Here is a 19,670-nt window from a genome sequence, read left to right as displayed (position 1 = left end):
GGAGGTATTTTCAGCCATAACAAGAACAGGCTTCTATCTGCTTCAGTGAGGAGATACCCATCTTCCAGAAAGGGATCAACGCCTCAAACATTGAAACACTGAACCATTGAATAAATTGACCAAAGCCTAGACGATTCCAACCAATTTTTATGCTATACGGAGTTTATGAGCAAATAAATGGCTTCCTGCTCTCTACATGCATGTACTTTTAAAACCAAAGCATAATGGCTTCGACATGCTACATAGTATACAGTAGGAAGGCTAGCTGCAATTTAGCTTGGTAGCTAACACCATTACTAGTAAGCAGTTAGCTAGAGTGCTACCTTTAAATATGTTATGGGATATGGAGTTATACTTTGTAGCTGCTCTGTTGTTACCAATATGTCCATGTAGCTAATCCACAATAAATGTATTCCTCTGTATTATAATCACCTCACTGAATTCTCGATTCTGATTGGTCAGAAGGTGTTGAAGTATTCATTTTCTATAACAGCATCTCTGGCAGTAGATCCTTGTTCTAGACTAAAAATGCTGTATAATTGTTGATATGTTCATTTTTTCACTTAAGAGATTTTTATTTAGCATTTACGGAAGGAGCCTCCAGTGTCAGCATCAGAGCTAAAGCTGTAACAGTTTCAACACCTTTTCGGAAAGCTCCAGTTGAAGTACGTGAATGAAAAGAAATCACACTTTCTTGCAATAATTTTTTTTTTTCTCCCAAATTTTTCATCAAAATCCTTGGGTAATCTTTGAGTTCTGGATAGTTTGTAAAAAGAAAAAAATCCCCCCACATTCTCCCCCCAGAAGTTCAAATGAGCTGAAAGCTTGAAGTAAGGATGTCTTTATTTTTTTATTATTTTTTTTTTTTAGTCTTTAATAACTAACAAGGAGACATTGAGGAAATATATCATACAAAAGTATGGCTAATATAATCTTTGAAATGAATCGACTTTCTTTCAAATAAATATTTGTGATTGTTATTTTAAATTGCAAACAATGAAACACGAAGAAGTGAAATGCGTCATACAAAAACGATGGCTAGTGTCATTAATAATGGAATGTGAAACATTTCCTTTTCTTTAAAACAAAAGATTGTTGTAAAATGAACAGTCCTAGTAATGGTGCGAAAGCCAGGTGAGTCTATGGAAATGTGTTTATTCTATGGACAGATTACAAAAAGCAGATGATTCGATTCTTAAGCAAAAAGAAACAACAAATGAACTGCTGCCATTAGAAACGAAAAAAGTCAACAACAACAAAAAAAAAAAAAATAGGAGATGCACTATGTGACGTTTGCAATCCACAGGTCAGTTTACCAACAGAATTTAAAGCCTTCCATATTCAAACTCGAGCAGGTGATGTGGAAAAATGTACACCTTCCGTGTAATGTCTTCATCACCGTATTCTTTTCTTTTTCATTTTTTTTTTTTTTTTTTTTTTTACAGCTGGCAGAAAATACTTTCAATTTTTTCCCCAACTTTTGCTAGGACTTTGCTAGGACTCTTAATTCCACCCTTCACTTAAATTGCCATCAAGGAACAGTGTAAAAATACATGAATCATTAAAACACTAGCGTGAGTCCTTCACTTTTTTTTTTTTTTTTTTTTTTTTTTTTTTTGCAATTTCTCCTTAAAATATCCTTAAAATATGCACTTTTATTACACAAAATGAATACAAACTTAACAGAAACATAATTTAAATTTTTGAGGTAAAGACAAATACATAGATTTTTTTTTTTTGGAGTGCTATTTATACACACATTTGAGCCAGAGTTTTTTTTTTATTTTTATTTATTTATTTTTTTGAGGAAAAGTTTCCTCAGCTCATGTGCAGCAGGATTGGGAGTTTTCAGTTTTGAGTCAGTTGACAGAAATCTGCTCACTGGCAGTATGTTATGTTCTCTCCAGTAATAAAAGTAAGTTCTTGTTTTGCTCTCTCTGGAGATGTGGAAAGTGGAGATTCTGTGGTTCCTCCCTCAAGGTTCTTTTACAGAAACATAGTTAGGAGAAAAGGAAGAAAAGTTGTATTGATATATTGTCCAGAGAGCAGTTGATCTCCTCCGCAGTGTGTTATAAGCTGCGCCTGCATGTTCAGGTTCCCGTCTTTACAGTTCAACAATACTTCCAATTTGTATGTCATCCTCCATGGTGTCAAGTCAAAAGCTATCAGAATGTTTCTGTTTAGAGCTTTCGTAATGTTATCACCAATATTGGCCTCGTAAATAAAGCTTTGCTATAAAAAAAAAAAAAAATTCGCCTGACCCAACTGTCTCTATGCCATCAATGTGCCCAGAAACTTTCTCAAAGATAGAGATTAAAAAGAAAAAGAAAAGCACACACAGAAAAATAACAATCAGGCACTCTATCCCTTCATAGCTCTGCCTATTTTATAGACAAATTCGGGGCAATAGCCTTCGGTTCCTTTTCTTTCTTTCTTTCTTTTTTATACACGTGTCTGCATATCCATCTAGAACAAAGGACAGTTCTTTGTAACATTCTTATGTTATTCTTACACACTTCTTAAGTGCAACTCGAAAAAAAGCAACTTTGAAACGAAGCTTTTTTATGTCTTCTCTCTCCAAGTTGAGAATGCAGGATTTTTTTTGTAGTTAATAGATACTGACTTGTGAGAGGACTTGGATCTGAGGCGGCGGAGGCGGTGGTTGCGGACTTCCAAGCGACGCCGAATGTGGCGTTCCAGGCGAGTGCTGGACGGGCGAATGCGACTGCTGCTGATGCATCTGATGCATCTGTTGCATCTGCACGTGTTGCATTTGCATGTGCTGATGCTGATGCTGTTGCATTTGCTGCTGCTGTTGCTGTTGCTGCTGCTGCTGCTGCTGCTGCTGTTGCATGTGATGCTGCTGAAGCTGCTGCTGCAGGTGATGCTGGAAATGCTGGTGCTGCATCTGCTGCTGAATCTGCTGGTGGTGCATCTGCTGCTGCTGCATCTGGTGGTGCTGCAAATGCTGCTGCTGCATGGCCGCGTGCATGGGCGGGCTCATCTGCGACGAGGACATCTGGCCCAGCATTTGCGACGGCATGCCCGGTGCCATGTTTTGGTGCGCCACGGTGACCGAGGTGACGACGTGGCTGTTTCCGACGCGCATCTGAAGCGGTTTTGGGGCGATGGCTCGAGGAAGGGCTTGCTGCAGGGCCTGGGAGGCTGAGGGCATGGAGGGGTGCTGGGAGAGAGGTGAGGAAAGCGGAGAGGGCAAAGCCAGGCCGGGGGAGAGGCTGGTGGAGGCCAGGGTCTGCTGCACCGAACGGATAGTCTGAGCTTCAGCAGACTCTGCTGCAGCCTGAGAGAAAAAGAGGAAGAGAATTTGAATAAAGAGATCCAACTCAAGAATAGCACAAAATCTACTTTTTTCGGGTCGAAAAATAAAACACATCATCTGTTCCTTAAATCAGTTACCACCCTATTCATCGTTACCTACTTTAACACCTTCATTTTGATCTCTCATTGGATTTGCAAAGTTCTCTGAAAAAAACACGGGATGTGGCAACTGCATCTCGGTAATGACTCGCTACTGTATGTATGCCTATCAAATATGCAAATATCAGCAAATAATTTAGCAGGCATTAACAGATATGCTAATGCCACAGGCTAGCAAACAGATCCTGGGAATTAATGAGGTGTGCTCATTAGCTGCTTTCACGACCTGCTATCTTTACACCTCTACTGAGAGAGAGATGGAGAGAGACAGAGAGAAAGATAGAGAGAGAGAGAGAGAGAGAAGGATGGAGGGGGGAGCAGAAGATCTCACCTTTGACACCAGACTGGCACGATAAGCAGCAAGAGCTTTCAGATACTCTTTCTTGGCTGCCTCGGTTTTGCTTTTGTAAACCTGCAGTGATGGAAAAAAAAAAAGAAAGAAAAGAAAAAGTAAAGTCAGTGTGAAGAACAGGCAATAAACAAATGCGGCATGTTCTCAGTAACTTTATTTACAAAGCACCTTTCGTACGTTTAAAATGCAGCTCAAATTGCAATGAAAGAAACAAGAAAAACGGAACAAAGAAAGAAACAAGAATTGCAAAGAACGAATCAAAAGTTTAAATGTTAATAAGGGGTGCCAATAATTCTGGAATTACCTATATTTTGTACCTAGATAAGATTTATGTTCTCTGAACTGCAGAATCTCCCACACAAGGCTAGACAATTATATAGACTACAATCAATGTCAATGCAGACATCTGAATATACAACATAATCATGTTTACAGCACTCATGTACCTGTTTCTGCTCCTCTCCCAGACCGTCCCACATGGACGCCACGATCTTGGAGACTTCCCCAAACGTAGCGTTGGGGTTCTGACCCTTAATGGCCGCCTGGGTGTCTCGAAAAAACAGTGCATATGCCGAGACGGGCTTCTGAGGCTCGTTAGGGTCTTTCTTCTTCTTTTTCTTGGGAGTCTTGGGCTTTTTTCCAGCGTCTGGTGCTGGACGCTTTTCACCAATCTGTAAGGAAGAGTGGAATGAGAGTTTGGCTTTATAAAAGCTAATTGTGTGAGTTCAACAAGATCGGAAATAAAATCGAACAACATATACGGTCAATCCTGAAAAGGGGGGAAAAAAAACAGAAGGCCAAAGCGAGAAAGAATAAAGTATGTTTGCTCTAAAGGGAGAAATAGTAAATTTTTGCATAATTAAAAAAAAATAAAAAATTATAAGAATGGCCTTTGCTATAACAAAACGTCAAATAAGGTTCTTTAATTTCATAAATATTATTTTAATACAATATAATATATTAGCCTATTTTCTTAAAGGGTGCCAATAATTCTGCATTGTACGTACGCAGTATGTCATTCAGAGTTGTGAGCAAAAACTCCACAGATAATAGGATAAAAAGCCTAAGTCTGAGATCTCTATTGTCTCTACATTCCATTTCAGCTTTATCAAATTAAAAAATATAACAGAAAATTTTTCAAATGGCGTTTCAGAAAAATGACGACTTTTTAAAGACATGTAGAGACCCTTCGAAAGACTAGCAAGAATATTCCAGTACTTACTAAAGGAAATCAAATAACTTCGTCGTATCGCAAAGGTCAAAGGTCACTCACCTTACTCCCATCGTCCTGATCGTCTTCGTTAATGGAGCTGGATGGAGATGGTGTAGCCGACTTGCTGGCCGGCGGAGACGGGGACGTGTGGGTGATGTTCGGTCCGGTCATGTTGAGGCCGAGCTGGGCGCTCAGCTGCGATTGGTTGATAGTGGTCAGCTGGTTGCGTGACATCATCGCATTGGGGTTGTTCATGTTGATGATGGAGCGCATGACCATGGTGGGGTTTGGTGGGTATTGACGCAGCTGAGCCTGTGAAATACCCTGTACGAAAAAATAATAATAAAATGAATAAATAAAATAATTTAAAAAAAACAATTATCACTCATGTTAATGTTTACTGATCTGTGCTTTTAAAATATTTATTCATTTTAAATCCCTAGAAGCATTTTAGTGTTAAAAGAACGCATTAAAATCAGTCCACACGTTAGAAAATTCGGAAAAACCCCAATCCTCAAATCATCCACACTGTGGCTATAAAGCAGGCTTCCAAAATGTCAGAGGGAAGAAAAAAAAAAAAAAGACACGGAGTAACAAAATCCTGTGATTTATTTTATAAGAGACGTAAGTACGGGTAATAATGTACTATATATAAATAATATGAAATTGCTCACTAAGTAGACGCAGCTAGACGTATAAAATCTCGATTCATGTCTTTTATCAGCCGTACTTTGTGCCAGAAAGGACCGCTGGGATATTTCTCCTTAAGGACTGTAAGCACTCTTCTGGGAACCCATCAAAATTGCAAAGCCACAAAATCAAATTATGTCGAATAACTATTCCAGTAAGTCACTCTGCATTTCTGCAGCCAAATCAAAATCCCATACGCTTCAGTGCAGTCCAGTGTACTAAAGGTTACAGCTCATAGTGCGCTGGTGATGAAGCTGCAAAATGATTCCGCAGTGCATGTTTGGTGATGAAAATCTATCAGCTGGCAGGTTTCATACATCACACTTTGACTGCCAAAAAGATGGGAAAATATTTCTGTATAATATGTCTATATATCACCGAGCTCAGATTAGATTTGAGAGCTTATGGGTGACCTCTCCCTCTCTCTCTTCGTATAAAACTCCAAGCCATGGTTATATATAAAAAGAGGCTGGTGATGGAATGACAGATTATAGATGTTATAACTTGTTTTGTGGGCTTCCGGAACAGTAAACATAACCATCAATGGATAAATTATACAATGTTTCATTCCTCAATATGTAAGTGTTAGCAAATTGGTGTGGTATAAAAGGAATAAAACACTTTGGAACGTGCTGTTATTGGAAATAATACATTTTGGGTGTATCCCACTGTGGAGGCGGAGTCTGTGTAAAAGGAAGGCGGAGCCAGAGAAGGCAAGTGGTAAGGAGTGGGGAATGTTGGACTAATGAATGTTCTCTGTTTCAAAACGAGGCGAGGATAAGCGAGGGAGAGACATGCGCCTCGAGAGAGCGAGAAAGCACAACGCCAAGCGTGCGCTGAGAGTTTGTGTGTGTGTGTGTAAATAAAGAAACCCAAGAGCGAGAGAAAAATAATAACACGTGAGAGTGTGTCAAGCCTGCCTCTGACTTCCGTCTCCTTGCCACCTTTAAAAAGTGTCACACCCACCACGAGATCTGATTATTTGCCTTGTAATCTGTAAACTGTAACCGTCGGTCAATTCAATGTGCAAATGCAAGCTTAAATAGGCAAATAGCTATGGAATAAAAATAATCAACTGTGGTTGTATCACATAAACAACGTCGGCGATCGTAAATTGTAATCGTTGGTAAATCGGTGTGGTATAAGACGAATAAAAAAAAAACAACATGCTGTTGCAGGAAAATAGACAACTTCTGCTCATCGCGCTGCCACGTCTTTTGATTATTTACCTCATAAATTGTAATCGTTGTTCTGTGGGGTTTCGTTCAAATTGCTGTGGTATGAGAGGAATAAACCACTACGGATCGTGCTGTTATTGGAAAATAATCAACCCACCATGACATCTGATTATTTGCCTTGTAAATTGTAATCGTTGGTAAACTGGTACAGTATAAAGAGGAATATAATACCTAATGATGTGGTGTTATAGGAAAATAATCGAATTAGGGTGTATCCTACTACCACATCTTTGGTTATTTGCTTTGTTGTATTTTATTCTTTATATAGCTGTAACTGGGAAATTTTCTCTTAACTGTGTTTCTTCAGAAGAAAGAGAGAGAGAGAGAGAGAGAGAGAGAGTGGTGAGTGCTGGGGATAGAAAGTGTTTCGCATTGATTGAACTGAGAGGGAAATTACAGCAGCTGCCAGTCTCATACTGCAACATGATTAAAGGGCAAAAAAGGAAAAAGAAGAAAAAATACTGCTGCAAAACCAAACCAAACAGCCTCTGAGGAGAACAAGGTGATATTCTTTCATATTATCATTCTGTCTTTATTTTTTCTGTCCTTCACACACACACACTCTCTCTCTCTCTCTCTCTCTCCCTCTCTCTCTCTCTCTCTCCCTCTCTCTCCATTTGCTTTGCCTTCCCAGAGACGCCAACTCAATCTCCCCTCTGTGTCAACACATCACAAAGTCTTGCACTTGGCCTTATTGCACAGATCTGTGAAAGCAACTCCTACAGAACACATTTTCACACACACAGATTGGATTGTCCATCTTTTATTCCCTCTGCACCTTCTCGTGCCAAATCAACTCCCTATGAACACATGATGAGGCGAATGCAACATCTGCTAGTGTTTATTACAATCGATGTTTAAAAAAAAAAAAAAAAATGTGTTAAATAATAAAAGAGAAATGGCTTTTTTTTTTAAATGAAATTCGCTAATGGGGAATGACAGAGTCGGTATGCGTTTTAATTCATTAATTCGGGCTCCAGAAACTCATCTAGAGATTAGATTTTTATGTGTGTGTGTAAGTGTGTGTGTGTGTGTGTGAGAGAGAGAGAGAGAGAGAGAGAGAGAGAGAAAGGGGGAAAGACTGCGATTTCATTAGCTCTGACCATCTGTGTAACAACTCATCAACACCGTCCCAGTGGTGACACACACCTAACAGCCACCAAACACAAATGGAAAAAAAAAAAAAAAAAAGGGAACAATTCCACTTGCACTATGTGTACAGTAGAAAAGCGCGCCATATGGGAGGAAATTAAAATCTTTTACAGGATCACAGAAATATTTTAAGCTAGTTTTAATTAGCGATACATAAAAAGAAAAAAAAAAACAATCTATTTTCGATGCACTGAGATTCTCAGTTAAAGGAGTGCGCTGCATGTCAGAAATCTGTTGTGTGTTTTATTGAAAAATTTCACTTCAAGATTTACAATGCGATTATTATGCGATCTTGTTCATGATCACAATAGAATTACTAAAACACCTGGGGACTTGCTGTTATTGGAAAATAATCAGTGCGTGCGATGAAGCTACCGTGTTACTGTTACTACCCCGATATCTATCACAAAAAAACACCATACGTTTTTACCCATTTATAGTTAGTGTACATTTAAAGTCGTGAAACATCCACAAAATAATTCATCCAAAATAAACGTTCTGTTCTAACTTCAATTATAGCCGCGATAAAACAGACGTTCGCTCACCAGCCTCTCCTTTTTGCTTTCTCGAGATTAATAATAATAATAATTTTGAAAAAATGCAGCTCATTTAACTGCAAAAAGCCAGGCTGTCCATCCTGAAGACTTCCCCGTGTTGGAAAACTCACCTCTTTATCTCTGGCTGTTCCAAATCTCTGACACTGGAGACTCCTTCCATAAATTCTAAATGAATATCTCTTTACAGAAAACTCCATCATATCCATGATTATAGGAATAACAGCACAATTTGAATCCATTTATTATGAGTCTTCGGTTATGTTTGTATCTGCCGTACAAGGGAATTAGTTGTTACTTTAGAAACGATAATATATTACAACACGCAAGTTCATATAAACCTGTGATTTGTAGCTGATGGTCAAATCAAATCGTGACACACCAAAAGACTTACAAAGTCCTAATAATCATCCCAGGAGTCATGTTAACAACGTCAGTGCTCCTTCCTGCCCTTTATTTGTTGCTCCAGAGCTTTGTAAGACTTGTTCCAGTGAATTTGGTACTGTACATGCTGACACTAATATATTATGTTGTGTTATTTTCAAATTAAGACACAATTGTGATATATATAACAAAAAATGTATGCAAATATGTAACACTTATTCTAGAATTTTCTGTACTGGATAATCGTTCTGCTGGAGAATAGTACAATCCAAGCAGCTGAAGGTTACAGCTCTTGCTGTAGGACCCGAAAAAGAAGCTCCGGGGATTTGAACTGACCCATAATCAGTTGATCACAGAACCATAACCAATTTTACCAGAAAATATATATATATAAATGAAATAAGACCGCAGACAAAAGAAAAAAGGTTGATTTCTGTACATTGCAGCCCGAGTTGGCTAATTTGCTAAGTAGAAATGTAGATGTTTAATGTCACAGTAGTCTGACTCGTGGGGTGCAAGTCAATAACCAATCTGTTTATTCATGTCCCTGCTGCACTTCTGCCATTTGCATTTTGATTGCAACTTTGTCTGTGGCTACAGCTCATATCTTCAGAGATGCTTTTGATAGTCTTCATAAATCTGCAAATAACTTCTTATCTAGAGAGCAAAGAGGCCAGATGTGTCCTATGCACCCTGCTGAGTTTGTGTGTGTGTGTGTGTGTGTGTGTCACCATATAATCACACAACCCAAGCTAGAGATCTCCATCAAGGGCTTTAATAGCTTCAGCTACTTGCATATAGAATATTGATACAGATTCAAAGTAATGTTCTCACTAAGCCACAGAAGCCCTATGTGGAATTCATATACTGTATATACACCAATAAGATGTGGTTTTAGCATGGAATTTGAATGAATGTCTAATAATTGAAGCATAAAATCTGGTACATTATCAGCTACGTGTCTTTATCTACCTTGTGCTGATTCACATGGTACTGTATATTCTCTTACATGCTAAGCACTGATTAGCTATCTAGTTATTTATATGCTTTTATTATTGGGCTAGTTATTATTATTTTATTTTTTTAAGTGCATTCTCTTCTATTTCATAGTATATGAATATAAACAAAGAATTCTTCATTCAAATAGCTAAGATAGCTATAGCTATGTTGTTGTTTCTCAATATGGCAACATGCTAAGTATATTTACATTGTGGTTTTAGTCATACAGTGTCTTTTCTTCATACTTTGCCATGACATCTGAGGGGAAATGTTGATATTCCTGAAATATTTGTGTTGTTTTCACTGTCTGCCTTTACATGTCTATGTAAACAACTTAGCTAAATAATTATCTGAGCTGTTAGCTCTAATCATTAGCTATTTTGACAATCCATATTTCTCTCACAAGTGTTCCAGCAACTTTTACTTACTTCAACTGCGTGTTGTGTTTTAACTCATTTCAAAAGCTCAACATTCACAGCTTCCATTACCTCAGAGATGAATAATTTAGCAGAAAAAAAAAAAAAAAACACAAACGATACACATTACATGTTCCACTGGCTAGCTAGCTGAACTCTTAGTCATTAGCCCAATTTGTTAACCCTGGGGTGTTCTCAGTTTTCCCTCAAAACAGTGCAAATTCTAGCAACTTTAAGTACTTAAATGGTTAGCATGTCATGTTTTTGCCCATTTCCTTCATTACCTCAGAAATGACCCTCCAAATCTGGTTAATTGTTCATATCTGTATATAGTATTACTAACATTTTTCCAGTTATAAATGACTTTATGACTGCTAGCTAGCTGCTACCTAGCTAAACCTAGTCATAAATTTTCCTGTCCATGTTTTTGTTATTTAACAGTCAGTGGTTGTGGGTTTGCTCATTTCAAGACTAGGAATTGACAGTTTCCTTCGTTACCTTGTAGATTAGTTAAAAAATTAGCAGAGGAAACAAACTCTACATATTTTACATGTGGTTAAATGTTCATTTGTATTATATTGCTAATATTTATCCAGTTATAGACTGCTAGCTAGCTAGCTAGCCGGCCTGCTAATCCGGTCATTATCTAGTTAGTTTTCGCTTTTTTTCATTCCTGTTTGCCGTCCATTATTATGTTGCCAAGCAACAGTGTTGTAGCAAATGTAACTAGTTAAAATGAATTGATTGATTTATTTATTTAGTTAGTTTTTTTGTGTACATTTCAAGAGCAGAACATTCACAATTTCCTTTATTTCTCACCTCTGAGATGAATAATTTATCAAGGAAAACACAAACTAGACAGGTTTCCAATCTGGTTAACTGTCCATGTGTAATGAACCGAATATATTTATCCAGTTACAAACAAATGTATGACTACCTAGCTAGCTGAAGTATTAATCCTGGTCATTAGCTAGTTTGTTTTTCATTCATGTTTACTGTCCATATTTCTGTTGCCCAGCAATTATGTTCAAGCTACTTTAACTACTTAAATGGTGTAACTACTTAAATTTTTTGGTTATTTCAAGAGCACTATTCATTATCTCAAAACTTAGTTATGAGTAAATTAGCAGAAAAAACCCATGTCAAATCTGATTAATTGTCTATTTCTATCAATAAATGTATTCCGTTCATTCATTTTTCATCCCAAAGCATAATTTAGGCTATGCAACTAAATAAATAAATAAATAAATAAATAAATAAATAAATCTTATATAATGGTGTAGATGGTAATTTTTCATAACACGGTATACAGCTCAGGCTCGGTCGGCACAAAAGCCTCTGAAAGCGCAGCGCCTAAAGGAATCTGACATCACACAATACTCCACAGCATTCATGTCAAACACCAAGTCACCTTTGATCGATGACTGTTTGCTTCTACTTCAAACACTATCCAATCCTCTTTCATCAAAGCCTTAACCACCACCGGGGAGAGTGGTTGTTACGGCCCCCAAAAAACATGGACCACACTCATGATCGCACAAACACTCACAAAAAAAAAAAGAAAAGAAAAGAAAAAAAACACAGACATCCCTTTCTGTCTTTCTTTCCAAAATGGAAGAGGGTTGAAATTTAAAGAAGCATGTGACAGACTGGTCTGAAACGATACTGCGAGCTGAACTGGAGAGAGAGAGAGGGAGGGAGGGAGAGAGAGAGAGGGGATGGGGGGTTGCGAGTTAGTGGTGGATTTATTAAAAGCATCTTGGTATGAGCTGTTCCACACTGAAAAGAATGTTAACAAGTTCAATTTCCATTCAATCAGCCTCACAGTGCTCTTGGAAATGTTCCATTGGCGGAGGAGGAGGAGGAGGGGAAGGATGAGGAGGAGAGGGGTGAAGAAAGGATGGGGGGGGGCATTTGGCTGAAATCATCTATATGGTAATTATAAGGATGATTCTGTCAGTAACTTTGGCCAGCGTGAAAAGGTCAGCTCTATTAAAGATAGTTTATCAGCTCTTTGCACATATTCACTGCACTGCTGCCATTTTAAACCAACACAATTTGGCTTTATTTTGCCAACCGTTTTTTTTTTTCCCTTCTTCTTCTTCTTCCTACCTGTGGTGGTCTGTCTTTATATCTAATACAATAAAAATGGATTTTTGAATGAATTTTTTTAGTACTCTTTCTGCCATTGTCTCTCATTTTGGCAGTATGGAACATCCTTACGTACTGTACATTTTACAATAAATCATAACTAGAGATGTATCGATACCATTTTTCCAGTGCACACACATGTTTATCGGCAATACTGGCGATACTGAAAATAGCAACTTGCGGTCCTTACTAATAAACAGTCAGAGGCATCACAGAACATTTTTATTGAGTCTGTATCTGTTTCCATGGTTTAAAAATGCACACATACCGTATGTGTGTTCATGCACTTAAGTTACTCGACTCATTTAAAAAAAATAAAAAATTTAAATAAACATTAGCTAGTTGCTTTTAAATGAAGTGTATTCTTTGGCTACGTTAGTTACTTTGATCGAGTAGGGTTGCAGTGGAGAAGAGCGGATTTCGTTCCACTTCTGAAAACCGTACAGCCGTACAGTCATTGTATCATAATCCCTCGTTGTCAATGACCCATAGCGGCTGATCGTCACGAACGACATCCCGGGTAAGAGCTGTCATTTTCACTCACCTCGCATTGTGTGTTGATAGTTTTTCTCACCTAGATAATGTTGTTTGTGGCTGTGCGCTGTTAGCAATGAGCTCCTCCTTGTATCCTGTGTAAGATTTTATCAGGTTACATGTATTATAGGAAGTGTAGATATTTTCACAAAGCTTAGCTTGCGTCCAGATTGCCGTCGTTTCCTGTCGTCTGTTCGTTAGTGCAACAACGCGAACATCGGAGCATTATCCGTTAGTACAAGTAGTTCATGGTATCGGACGAATACCCGATACCGATATCGGTACTGATGCATACTGATCATCAACCTCCAAACGAAAATTCTACAACCGCTTCCCTCCTTCCATCTGTGCTGGGCAGGTATTTAAAACTTGTTCGGCATGATTTCATTTTGAGTACCGTCTGAGAAACCAAATTACAGAATCAATCACGCAGAAGGTCAGTCTGAGACTTCATTAGGTATTGCATGCCTGCATCGATATCTTTCATTTATGAGTGAGCCGATACGACGTCACAATGGTGATAGCGTAGAAAGTGTGTGTGTGTGTGTGTGTGTGTGTGTGTGTGTGTGTGTGTGTGTGTGTGTGTGTGTGTGTGTGTGTCTGAGGAGGTAAAGGGTGGAGGGGGTGGGGACATGAAGGTGAAGGTGGGCAAGAAAAAAATCCACTTTAAGAAACTGATGTACAACCAATGTCAGAACTACTCAGGTTGGAAGGGAGATAACAGAGGGAGAGAGAGAGAGAGAGAGAGAGAGAGAAATAGAGAGAAAAAGACAGACAGAGAGAGAGAGAGATAAACAAGGGACAGAGAGAGATGAATACTCTACACACTTTCTTTCTGTGCCACTATTCATATTTTCCATTTTATAAACCGGCCTGCTTGACAGCACCTCGTCACTTTGTGAAGAATCATGAGTGCATCTATGGTGAGACACAAATAACCCATTAAACGCTGAAAAAACGTTCAACTGTCTGAGAGAATCGAATAATGTTGTCATTTTCCACCATATCACTCTTGATTTCTCGATTCTGATTGGTCGAACCTGTTCTAATGCGTTAGCGTTTCTATAGTAACTTACACAGGGACTTGGATCTTGGACACGCCACATAAGATGTAAAAATAAATAAATAAATCAATCAATAAAATAATAAATACCAAACATGTAATTGTTTGGTATTTATTATTATTATTATTATTATTATTATTATTATTATTATTATTATTATTATTATTATTATTAATAATAATAATAATAATAATAATACATATAATATATCGTTGATTATTTTCTTATAACAGCACATCCTGAAGGGTTTAATTCTTTACAAATAACACTTCACGAATATAAAATGCGCTTTCGCATACGATGGACCGTATATGAAGTCAAAGAAATACAAATTGGAAATGTGATGCAAGCCGGCATTCACGCTGATGTTTACTAAAGCTAATTATAAAAAATGATTCACATGATTAAAAGTGATGTCCAAAATAAATTCTATATAGTCTGTTTAGACACAGCTAAACACAGCTGCTTTTCTACAAGATCCCTTTCAAGTTTAGATCCCTTTCAAAATGACCCGAAGACTAGAATCAGTCCCTTCAAGGTTTCACGATTTTCGATCGCAGACATGAATGACAAATCAAGCAAACGCCGCAATATCCGGAGGAGCTTGGTTTGTTTTCGTTTTTTTCTAAATCACTACAGATTTTCTGCAGATTCGGGCCAAAACGCGTCATGTGACGCCATCACAACACGCATTCAGCCAGAGTCCTCTTCGATTCGCGTGCGTCAAACATGAGTGCGGCTAAAAGGTCTCGATTACCAACAAACATCACTGTTGAAGACCGTGCAAAAGAATTTCGTGCGATTGCACAAGTTTGGCAAATCAAGTTGTTTTCCGAAAAGAAAAAAAAAAAGAAAAAATCACAAAAAAAACTCAGCAGGTTGCATCAGAATTTATTGATGTATTTTTTAATTAAAAGCCACAGGAAGATCAAACATTTTTGCCCGCAACAATCACAAAAAAAAATGCTAAATCCTGTACGGAGTGCTTAAAAATCTTTCAAGCAGAGCAGTTGATCTGCTATTAAACAGATTTCCTACTTGAAACGTTAAACTTGTAAAATGCTCTTTTTTTTTCCTTTTTTTTACAGAATTCTTTTCGTTTGGATTCCTTTACAGTCATTTATGCCAAGTCACTTGTGTGCACACTGAATAAAAAGAAATATAATCAACCTCGATTTTTTTCAGTTTTGTTAAATGCAACACGGCTGATTTTTTTTTTTCTGTCAGCTGGTACTGAATCATGATAATATACAGGATAATATACAAGTAGTGATGACTCGGTCTTCATTTCGATAAGGTTTTAAAAGTAAAAGAGCAAAGAAAAAATGTCACTGAACTGGCTCATGTACAGCATCGGGGTTTTTTTTTTTTTTAGGGAGGGGAGACTCTGAAAATCAGATTGCCCTCATGCTGAGAGACGAGAGCGAGATTGAAACGAGAGCGAAGGGAGATGTGTGGAGCTTGTTAGGGGAAGTCGATTAAATAAATAATGACTTCATGTTCAGGGCCCCCGCTAGCCGCCTGAAGAACAAGAAGCACATCTCGCTGAATTGGGCTGGGAGTGAGGAATTAGCTGAGTTAGCATAAGTAAGTGAATACTTAGAGAATGTATTAATAGGAGATAAATAAATAACACAAGGCTGATGGAGCTAGACATGGAGCAGGGACTGTATAATGTTTTGTTGAACGGATTTATATTAACACTGTTGAATGCTTGATTCTGATTGGTCAGAAGGTGATATTTCAGTGAAGGTTCCTGTACAGACTTGTTTATTTAGCGTATATATGGAAGGAGTCTCCAGTGTCAGCATTTTCGAACACTCTTCAAGACAGAGTGCTTTGCTCTTAGCGGTTTCTCAGTAACACGACAAGCTGCATTATTTTTTTCCCCCCTAATAACTTCAAGAGAAATAAAAAAAATAAGCTGGTGTTTATAGCTGCTATAATCTAACTCATAACAAAAACTAACTTTTCACAGATGCTCCATAATGCAACTATAAATGGATAAAAAAAAGTACAAGCAAAAATATATTATCGTTGCAGAATAGCTGTCCTATAAGACAAATCGAACATGTTCTGCGATGTCCTGTTATTGGAAAGTAGGCCACTCCTAAAGTTGATTATTTTCCTATCACAGCGTATCCCATCGTGTTTTATTCCTTCCTTAAAAAGCATTAAGCTCCATCAGGAGCTGTAATGTGTCATATTGTCAAGACGATTGATGGTGCAGTGATGTAATTTTGGTTACTTTGGCAGCCTGTCATTGAAAAGCCTATTAGATTAAAAGAATAATGTGCTGCATAGGTAGTGGAAACCATAAGGAACACATCTTGAGTGTGTATCACTTTTCTAATCCAATATAACCCCATGTACAACTCAGGCATGTTTCAAATCAATGCGAGTTCACAGGCTTTTGTCTGAGCAACCCAGTAGGAAGAATGAGGATCAAATTGCATTCGTTGTGAATGTTTCAGGAGAAAAATGGCTGACATGACAAGGGTGAGAGAGAGAGAGAGAGAGAGAGAGAATAAGAATTCAAGCAGAAATGCAGCCTGGTGACGTTTCAACATAGAGGAATAAATGTTTGAGAATTAGATTTAATCCCTTTCTAGTGCTGTGAGAATAAGCCTGTAATTGTGTCAAGAATCTGTTTTTGCACCAGATGTAGACTCGTCTAACTGACCATGAAATGGTTTTCTTTTTACATGCCTGAAGCAAGGAACAGCAAGGAATTATTATTATTATTATTATTATTAAAGTCAGTTTTAGCGTTTCTCTATTTAGAAATGCAAATAAATCGATCTGAAAACACAAGATTCGAAAATATGAACTGAAACAAACTCAAACGGTCTTGCGCCCAAGACATTAAAAACTAAGGAAATAAAAAATAAAAAATGTGCCCGGAATCTCAGTTCTTCTGACCTTTTGTGCTTCCTTATATATTCATATTTCAGCGACAGAGATTTCAATTCTGTAACAGCAGCATTTAATATAAATAGTCTCACTGTGACATTTCCCTTTCATACTCCTCAATGCATTTATATTGCGCTGGCATTTAGGAACCACTCCTCTTTTTTTTCTTTTTTCTTTTCTGAATTGGCCATCACAGCTCAATCATAAAACATTATGGTTATGAAATGACAGAATGCCTGCACCACATGTCTGTCCAATGTCACTATTCATAACAGTGAAAGGTGAAAGCAATATATTGCTATACAGTGTTGACCTTTTTGAATCGTCTCTTTATAGCTCTATACGTTATCTGGGCTGTTGGCTAACGATTCTCTTTACAGATCGGCTTCTGTGGGTTTATGAATGATAATTTGTTGCATAATTGTGCTTTTATTGGCGCTAAGTGTGCTTTTATTGAGGCCTATGGACATATTCGCATAACAAATGCAACCATGAATGTTGTACGACGTATGTATTGAATACAATGATCATGCACACACTTACAAATTCTTTTTTTTTTTTAAAACAAAAGAAAAGAACAAAGAAACCATGACCCCTGTTGCCTTATATGCCTTATAATTCATGTATGGTGACCTTTTTATCTAAAAGTGTCATATGTAATTAACATAATATTGATGTAAATCTCATATTTATATGTATTTACATGTGAATATAATAATATTCATGACTGCACTTGAATGTGTGACATTTGAACCACCTTGAAGCTATTGTTCAATGCATCGCCGATCAAACACTCACCACAGGGAGGCCATTATTGATGCCCACCCCGTCCTGCTCCATCATGTTCCTGGAGATGGTTATAGAGGGCAGATCCAGGCTCTGAGGTGGGAACTGCGGGGTGAAATGGACTCGCTGAGGGTTGGGATGTTCAGGAAGCCCAGGGAAGGACGAGCCCCCATCGTGGAGACCCAGGCCGGACTCAGTCTCCGGAGGAGGAGTGATGGGCGGGATCTCAAACTCTTCATCTCCGAGACTTGGAGTGTGAAACGTCTGGATGAGAGAAGGAACAACAAGAAAGAAAAAAAAGACAGGACAGGAGGTAAATAATAGTTCAAGATATACATAATATTAAACGGTATTATTTAACTGAGATTTCTTGTATCTTTTCTTTAACTCTAACTACTATAACAGTATGCTCCGTGTATTTACCCGTTAACGCTGTGCAAATTATAGAGATTATCCGAGGCCTCTGAGTCCATAAAGCTTATTATAGCCAGCGTGCCAACCAACTACTGTGACATCTGACCCAAACCACGTCTTCTGGATTGTTGCGATTGGAGACGTGCTAAGCCGAGCAATTTCAATCATACAAAAGGCATTAATATTCCTCTCAAGGAGTCCATTGGTGGAGAATATAGCATAGTAAAGGAGACATCATGCCATGGATATCATTCTGCCATTAATAAAGCAAGCAGCCATAATCAAGACTAGTTCATATAATGCTGGAATGATGCTCAGAAACATTTGTTGTCTTTTAAAAAAACAAAAAAAAACAAAAAAAAAACAGGCTTTTAAATATTTCTCACAGATGCTTTCGCTTAGTTCAAAAATGTTCAGCTTTGTTCGTAACGCTCACAGCCGTAAGTCTGCTCATCAAGCTGCCAAATCCTGCAGCCTCAGAATTAAACTCCACCGTCACGCTTAATTTACTTAGTTTGACTTCTTGGAGATGGAATTCTTCAAGTTCTTACAGTTCTCTCCAACCTAGCAGCCTTCCAGTACTTTTTTTTTTTTTTTTTTTGTTCTTTCTCTCCATCTGCCTGTCACTCCTGCTGTCTTTCTCTCTTGTCTATCTCTGGGGATTTCTCTTTTCTACTTTCCAGCACCCAGTCTTTTTTTTTATCTCTATACCTACAGCACCAGCATTATAGATGCTCTATCTCCAGTCTCGGGACTTCTTGTATGAGATTGAATTTTGATTTGCTTATCTTAAAGTGGAATTTTCCTGTAAAATATCCCATGAGTTAATTAGTTAAAGACTTTATAACCTAGAGGATGATTGTGTGGTGGTGAGAGAAAATCCTGTCTGATGTTGCTGTGTGTGAATTCCGGATGGATTTTTGGCCAAAATGTCTAGAACATATTTTGATGGTTCAGCTTTAAGAACTCCGAAATATATTTCACCAAAATGATGTGAAAATGTTTTTATTATTATTATTGATTTTCTAACCTTGCCTTGGCGGTCTTCTTACAAAGACCATGTTGTGGAAGGAAGCAGTTTAACTAATGCAGGCTAAATGCCTAAAGATGTCTAAAACCTTGCTAGATAAGTGTGATTTACTCACACAGTGAATGTCACGCTTTGATCAAGTTGTCATGTAGTTACTTTCCATAGCAGACCAGATCTGATCTGTTCAGTTTGTAATCAGATACCGACTGTCAAAATGCATGTGATGCTCCTGCGCTGCAGTCTGAATGAAACCTTTAAATGTTATTTTCACTTATGGGGGAAATCAGACTTTAACGATAAGCGATATAACTTGTACTTGAAATGCATTCAAAAGAGAAACAT

General features: G+C 37.8%; 1 protein-coding gene across 1 annotated transcript in view; it reads right to left on the bottom strand.

The window, feature by feature from the left end:
* Nucleotides 1-1,139: 1,139 nt before the first annotated feature.
* The window catches only part of tox3 (TOX high mobility group box family member 3), a 66,715-nt gene continuing 48,184 nt past the window's right edge, over nucleotides 1,140-19,670 (bottom strand). Inside the window, exons 3-7 of the mRNA XM_017459300.3 lie at nucleotides 17,897-18,148; nucleotides 5,064-5,327; nucleotides 4,237-4,461; nucleotides 3,770-3,850; nucleotides 1,140-3,301 (exon numbers count right to left, since the gene is read on the bottom strand). Of these exons, the coding sequence (XP_017314789.1) occupies nucleotides 2,609-3,301; nucleotides 3,770-3,850; nucleotides 4,237-4,461; nucleotides 5,064-5,327; nucleotides 17,897-18,148 (1,515 nt within the window). The 3' untranslated portion in view covers nucleotides 1,140-2,608. The remainder of the gene's footprint in view (nucleotides 3,302-3,769; nucleotides 3,851-4,236; nucleotides 4,462-5,063; nucleotides 5,328-17,896; nucleotides 18,149-19,670) is intronic.

The sequence above is a fragment of the Ictalurus punctatus genome, chromosome 27 (assembly GCF_001660625.3).
Source record: "Ictalurus punctatus breed USDA103 chromosome 27, Coco_2.0, whole genome shotgun sequence".
NCBI lineage: Eukaryota > Metazoa > Chordata > Actinopteri > Siluriformes > Ictaluridae > Ictalurus > Ictalurus punctatus.
Note: the sequence above shows the minus strand (reverse complement) of the source record. Positions and strands in the feature narration are given on the sequence as shown.